This window comes from Trifolium pratense, linkage group LG1 (assembly GCF_020283565.1).
Source record: "Trifolium pratense cultivar HEN17-A07 linkage group LG1, ARS_RC_1.1, whole genome shotgun sequence".
NCBI classification, from domain to species: Eukaryota; Viridiplantae; Streptophyta; class Magnoliopsida; order Fabales; family Fabaceae; genus Trifolium; species Trifolium pratense.
In genome coordinates, this window is record NC_060059.1 from 48,931,462 (window position 1) to 48,939,602 (window position 8,141).

An 8,141-nucleotide genomic window follows, 5' to 3' on the forward strand; every position below is an offset into this window, starting at 1 on the left:
AGTTAAAGTGTTAAACCTATATTATTTGGCATCTCAAACAAGAAATAAGTACAAATTCACGAAGGATCGGTATAATTTTTTCAAATATTATAAATTCATAATACTACTTGTAAATCCACTTGAAAGTCAATATATTCCTATAAAATCTTTTAAAATCTCAATCCAATATACAACTAAAGTTGTCGGTTTAGAAATGTCAAAAAAGAAAATCATATGAAATTGGCGGCAAGCCGTGAACATTGTAGAGCGGTAATTTCTCTCTTTTATAGCATCATGAATTTCAATCTTATTCAATTTTCACTCGAATTGCTTAGCTTCTTCTTTCCATGCTAGCAAATTTGAAAGGTATAGTTATCAAGAACTCCACTCCATATAGTGATTATTTCAAATTTTCAATTCATATAACTACTATACTCTAATTATTGTCTTTATTTATTTGTGTTCACGTTTATATAAGTAAACTTGTACTCCTTTCAGACACAAATATAATAAAAAAATCACTTTTTAAATTCATTGAATAATGGATGTATCTGAACTTTAATATAGTCCAGATATATCAATTATTCAATGAATCTAAAAAATACATTTTTGTTTATATTTGTGTCCGGAGAAAATATTTCTTTTGTAGTTAATCCTTTTATTTTCATAGGAATGAGTGGAAATTGGAATTCGATAAAGTGAGATAAATTACTAAAATTGAATTTAAGTTCTTTCAACTTAGAACGGACCAAAGTTCATTACTCATTTAATTGTAAATAGCTATTTCTAGCACACAACTCGTAATTCCATATGATTTTGATGGTTTTCGGTTTTAAATTTCAGTTTTAGCATACAACTTTTTCATAAACAGCCCAAATAAAATAAAACTTCTTGAAACAACGACAGACACGTGTTTTAGTGAAACTTCTATGAAATTGATTGAGTAATCCGTCAAATATTCTCTGAAATTTTAAAATTCTTCAAATATTCTCTGCAATTTGGAAATAGACAAATACCCCTAAAATTATAAAAAAATCAATCAAATTATATTCTTACACTACCGGTCGAGCCCACGTCATAATTTGATTTTATAATTTCAAAGTGTATTCAATGAATTTTAAAATCAGTTTACTCGAAATTGATTGTTTTCCTCACTCTTTCTCTTCATCTTCCACTTTCATTCTTATCAAATTATCCCAATGGAACTCCAAATTCAGATTCCGAGGAGTCTCTTCCATAGGCAGTGCTTTGATTTCGTGTTGAACCGAGTCAAAGCGATCCGAGTTGAGTTCGTAACTCAGCCGGCAGACTCGATTACCTTGTTTTCCCAGCGCTCAATCTTCAGGTGAATCGATCTTAACTGAAGAAGAAGAAATTGAAGAAGAAGAAGAAGTAGTTAAGGGCAGTTAGGTAAGTATACATGGTGACCTAGCTTGGATTTGATTCTACTTTGCTCCAAATTGTGGCGAAGTTGGTTAGTTACAGTGTTCCAAACTCCAGCCTCCAAATGGCCAAAGTCACCACCGCTTACTATTTCCTCAAACCACTTCACTCTCTCTCTCATTTTTCAGATTCACTTCTTCACTAGCAACCGAACTTGCCTCATTAATCGAACAAAACTCTTCTCCTGCCAAAACCATTAACCCTAAACTCCAAACTCGTATGCAACTCAAACGCTTCCTCGAGCTCCGAATAAAAAAACGCGTCAAATCACAACTCTCTCACCACGACGGTAAATTCCACAACTTAATCCAAAACGTCGTTTCAAATCCCCAAACCCTCCTTGATGCTTACAACATCATCAAAATCAACTCCAACATCCTAACCGTTTCCGCCGAAGATAACGGAGACGGTTATTTCCTCAATGACGTGGCACAACGTCTTAACGAAGGTAGTTTTGATGTGAATGCGAATACTCATTCCATCTCGACGAGAAAGAAGAAGAAGAACAGAAGAGGATTTGATGAGAAGGAGGAGGAGGAATTGTTGATGTTGGATTTGGTGCTTCCTAATTTGAAGCTGAGAGTTGTTCAGGAAGCGTTGAGGATTGTTTTAGAAGTGATTTTCAAGCCAAATTTCTCAAAGATTTCGCACGGTTGTCGGAGTGGAAGAGGATGTGTGGCGGCGTTGAAGTATATTTGTAAAGGTGTGGTGAGTCCTGATTGGTGGTTTACTTTGCTTGTGGAGAAGAAAATTGATAGATTATTGATGGAGAAGTTGGTTTGTGTAATGGAGGATAAGATTGAGGATGGTTGTTTGTTTGGTTTGATTAGGAGTATGTTTGATGCTAGGGTTTTGAATTTTGAGTTTGGTGGTTTTCCTAAGGGAGATGGTTTGCCTCAAGAAGGGATTTTGTCTCCGACTTTGATGAATATTTATCTTGATTTGTTTGATAGTGAGTTTCATAGATTGTTGATGAAATACGAAGGTGTGTGCGGCGGTGGAGAGGTTGTTGATGGTGATAAGCCGAGCTCTGCATTGCGCAGTTGGTTTAGGAGACAGTTGGCTGGTAGTAGTAATGGTGGTGTTGGTGGTGTTGAGAGTTCTGGTGTTAAAGTTTATTGTCTTAGGTTTATGGATGAGATTTTTTTCGCGGTTTCTGGTTCTAGGGATTGTGCTGTTAGTTTTAAGTCTGTGATTGAGAATTATTTGAAAGAGTCTTTGATGTTGGATGTTGGGGATCGGACCAATGTGTTGCCTTGTGTAGGGGCTGGTAGCGGTGTTCGGTTTTTGGGGAGCTTGGTAAAGAGGAATGTTGAAGACAGTCCTGCTGTGAAAGCGGTTCACAAGATGAAAGATAAAGTTGAAATGTTTGCCTTGCAGAAGCTTGAGGTTTGGAATTATGGGACGGCTAGAATAGGGAAGAAATGGTTGGGTCATGGTTTGAAGAAAGTGAAAGAATCAGAGATCAAACATTTAGCTGATAGTAGCTCGCTTCTTAGTCAGGTTTCGCATTTCCGAAAGTCCGGGATGGAAACTGATCATTGGTATAAGCAGTTGTTGAAGATATGGATGCAGGATGTTGGAGTGAAAAATGCCAAAAGTGAAGAAAATGTCTTGTCTAAGTTTGTTGGAGAGCCGGCTCTTCCGCAAGAGCTAACAGATTCTTTTTACGAGTTTATGAAACAGACAGGGAAGTATATATCTACTGAGGCTGATTCTATTCTCAAACTTTTGCCGAATAATAACAGCTTGACAGAACAGGTGATAGCTAAAACCGAGATCATTGCTCCTGTCTATGCCATAAAAAAGCGTCTCGAGAGGTATGGATTGACTACACCAGATGGTTTTGCACGATCTGCTAATTTGCTTGTCATGCACGATACTAGTGAAATTATTGACTGGTTTTCGGGGATTGCTTGCCGCTGGCAAAAATGGTACGAGAACTGTGCTAACTTTAATGAGATAAAGCTTTTGATATCTGATCAAGTTAGGAAATCATGCATTCGTACTTTAGCAACAAAGTATCGGATACATGAAACGGAGATAGAAAAACAGTTTGATGAAGAACTTAGCAGGCTTCCACCAACACAGGACGCAGAGAAGGAGACAGTGAATGAAGACTTGGGTGTTGAAGTTTTTGACAACGACGAGGCGTTAATGTACGGAATCGCGTATAGTGGTTTGTGTTTGTTGTCTCTGGCAAGAATTGTGACTGAAGCAAGACCATGTAATTGTTTTGTAATAGGGTGCATAGCTTCAGCACCAAGAGTCTATACTCTTCATGTAATGGAAAGACAAAAGTCTCCAAGCTGGAAAACTGGGTTTTCGACTTGCATTCATCCAAGCTTAAATAAACGGCGATTAGGGTTGTGTAAGCAGCATTTGAGGGATTTGTATCTTGGTCATATATCACTTCAGTCCATTGACTTTGGTGCATGGAAGTGATTGTCTTTAGTTTTATGATCAGAAACTATATCAAGATGTTTGGTTTGAACTTTGGTCATCATGTATTGCTTCATTTCATCGAAGATGAAGGTTCTATTGGAAGCGAGTTGCATTTCAGAGACGGGATTCTGTACTTACTACTTGTTGGCCTATTTTATAAAGGTATAAAGGTGATTCTTATCGGCCTTTAACTATGAGTTTTAAAGTTGAGTTTGCAAATTATTTAAGCATGTCTCATTATTTAGAATGCGTATTTGTCGGGGCATCATATCTCCCGAGAAGTTTGTGACACTCTTTTTTCAGGATTTCTTCATTGAAGTCCAAAGTAGACATGGTTTTCTATTTTAAACTCCTTTATGGTTGCTTCTTCTATACACTGCCTTCACATAGTTGAATACAAGTTTCAGTATTCTACTAATTAGCTGTACTTGTTTGGATTCAAATTTGGAATGCTTTTGAAAAGCCAGTTGACAACAAAACATGTGAAGTGTGTTAGTAACATACTCCCTCCGGTCACTATTATAAGCAAAAAATACTTTTTAAGTTCACCGAATAACTGATGTATTTGGTCTATAATGTAGACCAAATACATTAGTTATTCAATTGTTCAACGAACCTAAAAAAGGGAATTTTTTATTTTGATAGTTGACTGGAGGGAGTATATCTTTTGTGGAATCCCTCTTTTTTGTTTTCTTACGAGGGAGGGAGTATATTTTATTGGATACTAATGCGTTTTTTCCCCCTTAAAATGGTAATAATGTCATTTGTCCAGGTTTGTGATTTTGGGCTTTCCCGCTTAAAGGCCAATACATTTCTCTCTTCCAAGTCAGCTGCTGGGACTGTAAGTTTAAATTATCTATAAATAATGTTTTCAGTGTCTAATGGTTCAGAGGTTTGTTTGAAATAAATAATAAATTGTACTCCTTTTCCTCCCTTAGCCTGAGTCGATGGCTCCAGAAGTTCTTCGCGGCGAGCCATCAAATGAGAAGTCTGATATTTACAGCTTTGGAGTAATCATGTGGGAGCTTGCAACATTGCAACAGCCGTGGGGTAATTTGAACCCGGCACAGGTTTGTTGTCTCTACCTACAGTACCTAAAATTACAGTATGCTTAATAGTTTATATTATAAACTTATAATTATGTTGCATCAGTTTTTATGGAAGATTCACATTATCTGAAATTTACGAAGTAAGAATATACAATATCGTATGAAATAGTACACAGCTGGTAATTAAACTGAAAATGATTGCAAGAAGCATGCATAAAACAGGTCAACAACGACAGGTATACTGTTGAAGTGGTTAGTTAAAGGTGTTTTAATTTATGCTTACTTTGATAATAGGCCGTTAAGAAAGAGAAGTGGGCCTAATGGGCTGTGGCCTGTAGGTGTATGAAAGCCTGAAAGGAGGAATAATGGGCACAATCAGTTAAAGGTGAGAAGGCTGTGAGTGGTATACTAGTGGTTGAGAAGACAATTTTGGCATTACACCAGAAACCAAGGAAGAAGAAAATAAATCAACAATCACAAAAAGAAAAAAGAATAGAAATCGACAAAAAGAGAGGAGAGGCAAAGAGGGGTTTGGTTGAAGAGCGAGGGGCGTGAAGCTTCTGCAGATCTGCAGCATCCTTGAGCTATTGTTGAAATTAATATGGCAAAAGCTATTGTATTATTTCAGCAGAGAAAATACTTGGGGATAGTAGGTTCAGCAATAAAGAGGGAAATAAAATAGATACTTATCTTAATAATTTTTGTAAATATCCTAATCCTTATAATAAAAAAGATAAGTGCAGATTTGTTATATTAAATCTGTGATATCTTCTAGATCTATTTACTTTTCTTTGCACCAGTTCTTTTCCAATGTTATTTCTAAAGTAGTATATTCCCTTTGGTCATTACTACAACATTCACAAATATGTACTTTCCTGTAGGTTGTTGCTGCTGTAGGCTTCAAGGGAAAAAGACTTGAGATCCCGCGCGAGTTGAATCCCCAAATAGCTGCAATAATTGAGGCTTGCTGGGCCAAGTATGGTTACATCTGCTATTTTGTATTGTACTTAAATTTTCTGCGATAGATTTTATTCATATATACTTGATGTGTTTGATTTACTGCAGTGAGCCTTGGAAACGCCCTCCTTTCGCCAGTATTATGGACTCTCTGAGGTCATTACTCAAACCCCCTACACCTCAACCTGGTCTTCCAAACATACCAAGTCTCACCTGATGGTTGGAACACTGAGTTCTTCATGCACACACACAGGATTTTATTGGTTTTGATGTCTAACAGGATTACACCGTTTTAAGTGGTCATAGGTGCGTTCCTAATTCCACAATGGTTTTGTCAACACTAAATCTATCTTTGATGTAGTATTTCTCTATCTTTGTCAATATATAAGTTGGAGTGTTTATAAGCTTTGGTTAAAATAAGCTGTGAATTGTTGTAATCATGCTGAAAGTGTTAGAAAATTATGAAGTTTTGTTAATTGCTTACTGCATGTCCAACCTCTTGTGGTCAAACTAATGCTTGTTCATTATTTTTGTTTGCAGAGTCGAGTTGTATATTTCTTTTCTAATTGAGGGTTGAGAATACTGATTTTAAATGCAAAGCAAGGATACTCAATCCTTGTTGCGACTAAATTGTTTGATAGTATCTTTCAATTTCGCCTAGAAAAGCTTAAATTTTTTCTTTCTCAGAATTTTGATGTAAAAAATATTCCCATTGTAATTATATCGAGTTAATGACAAGTAACTTTACCTGCTTTTCTTTTGCCTGTATTCATATCATTAATTGGATCTGAGGAACATGAGGAAAAACAAATTGAGAGAATCCACTCTCAACTGTGACCATCCGTTGTACAGATTCTCCTTGTTTGACTATAGAATAGAAACCAAATAAATAATAATTGGTAGCACCACTTTCCACCAAAGTTGCCCATTCTATTTTTAGTTCCTTTTTCTGTTAAGAGTTAGCAACAAAGTTGTGCTTACGTACTAACATCACAGATGACACAAGGAAATGGATTGTCTACTGTTTGGATGAATCTGATACAACACAAGAGTACAGGCCAACAAAAATTTCGGCGAGCAACAGTGTTGTGTACACAAATATTTGAGTGGTGGCTCACATGGCAGTCTTTAGAAGCTTCTAAATGATAAGGACAGAAAGGTGCCTTTTCGGCGTGGATGGTAGACAATCTTTTCTCCTCTACACAATTGGTAGAACCACTTTACACCATCCTATCTGTAGTCTCATGTTTTTTGCCAAACAGTAGTATAAGTTTAAAGGCTATACAGAATTTCTGTTTCTGTTTTTAAGGAAGGAATGATCGAACACCACTTCTTACTATTCCTCGATTTCTTATAATCATTGGCTGCCATTTCTTAGCTTCGGTTTAAATCCCTAAACAATTTTTCTCTCTATATGGTTAATGTTTCGCAGGGTTATATTTGAATTTTAATATATTAATGGAGAGGAGAATATGAGTAAACAGACTGAAACGTATAAAAACAAAATAGATTGTTGTAATTGTTTGAACCTAGTGATTTTACTGTATAGATATTTTATTTAGCACGTGGATTCGAACCCATGTTGTTTGAAGATATTTTTACTGATTTTGTACAGAATTTGATGGAGCCGTCCAACGTTCGATGTATTGAGTTAGTAATTTAAATGTTAGTTTGTTAGTTTGTTAGCTTGTTTGTAAAGTTAGTTAAGAGTTTGTTAATAACTACTCTACTATAGTTAGTTAGTTAGAACTATGGTTACTTGCTAGTGAAGCTAGTATAAAAGCATTGTACATAACCATTTTTCATTAATGCCAATTACTTCTCTTTTACTCTAAACTCTTCTATCTCAATTCAATCCCAATACAAACTATTTCTCTAACAAATTGGTATCTAGAGCCCTAAAGATTCAATCTTGCTGCAAAAATCAAAAATTGAATCATGATGAATCCTAACAATGTTCCATCGCAATTACCAAAATTGAAAGGAGACAATTGGGATCGGTGGAATATTCAGATGCAAGCAATCTTTGGATTTCAAGAAGTGCTTGAAATCATTCAACAAGGTTATGCAGTGGTTGGTGATGAAGGGACTGCAGCTCAGAGAACAACATATGCAGCCAACAAGAAGAAAGATTGCAAAGCAATCTATCTGATTCATCAAAGTGTTGATGAGGTGAACTTTGACAAGATTTCAACCTGCACAACTGCAAAACAAGCCTGGGATACATTGGAAAGATGCCATACAGGTGATGCAAAAGTGAAGAAAGTG

The 8,141-nt window shown here is 36.0% G+C and overlaps 2 protein-coding genes across 2 annotated transcripts; both read left to right on the top strand.

The window, feature by feature from the left end:
- The first annotated feature begins 1,115 nt into the window (after positions 1-1,115).
- Positions 1,116-4,708, top strand: LOC123904234 (nuclear intron maturase 4, mitochondrial-like). The gene is made up of 2 exons (XM_045953924.1): positions 1,116-4,029; positions 4,640-4,708. Exon 1 carries the CDS (start codon positions 1,642-1,644, stop codon positions 3,865-3,867), a length of 2,226 nt encoding a protein of 741 aa, XP_045809880.1. The 5' UTR covers positions 1,116-1,641; the 3' UTR covers positions 3,868-4,029; positions 4,640-4,708.
- On the top strand, positions 3,903-6,090 carry LOC123895666 (serine/threonine-protein kinase CTR1-like). The gene is made up of 5 exons (XM_045946134.1): positions 3,903-4,037; positions 4,640-4,708; positions 4,806-4,937; positions 5,798-5,892; positions 5,982-6,090. Exons 1-5 carry the CDS (start codon positions 3,903-3,905, stop codon positions 6,088-6,090), a joined length of 540 nt encoding a protein of 179 aa, XP_045802090.1.
- The last annotated feature ends 2,051 nt before the right edge of the window (positions 6,091-8,141 follow it).

What these genes read in the sequence shown, in the direction of transcription:
- LOC123904234 (XM_045953924.1), top strand. Translation starts at nt 1,642, where the DNA reads ATGCAACTCAAACGCTTCCTCGAGCTCCGAATAAAAAAACGCGTCAAA.
- LOC123895666 (XM_045946134.1), top strand. Translation starts at nt 3,903, where the DNA reads ATGTTTGGTTTGAACTTTGGTCATCATGTATTGCTTCATTTCATCGAA. An exon ending in TATTTTATAAAGGTATAAAG is followed by an intron (nt 4,038 to 4,639) that starts GTGATTCTTATC and finishes TCATTTGTCCAG; the next exon opens with GTTTGTGATTTTGGGCTTTC. An exon ending in GTAATTTGAACCCGGCACAG is followed by an intron (nt 4,938 to 5,797) that starts GTTTGTTGTCTC and finishes ACTTTCCTGTAG; the next exon opens with GTTGTTGCTGCTGTAGGCTT.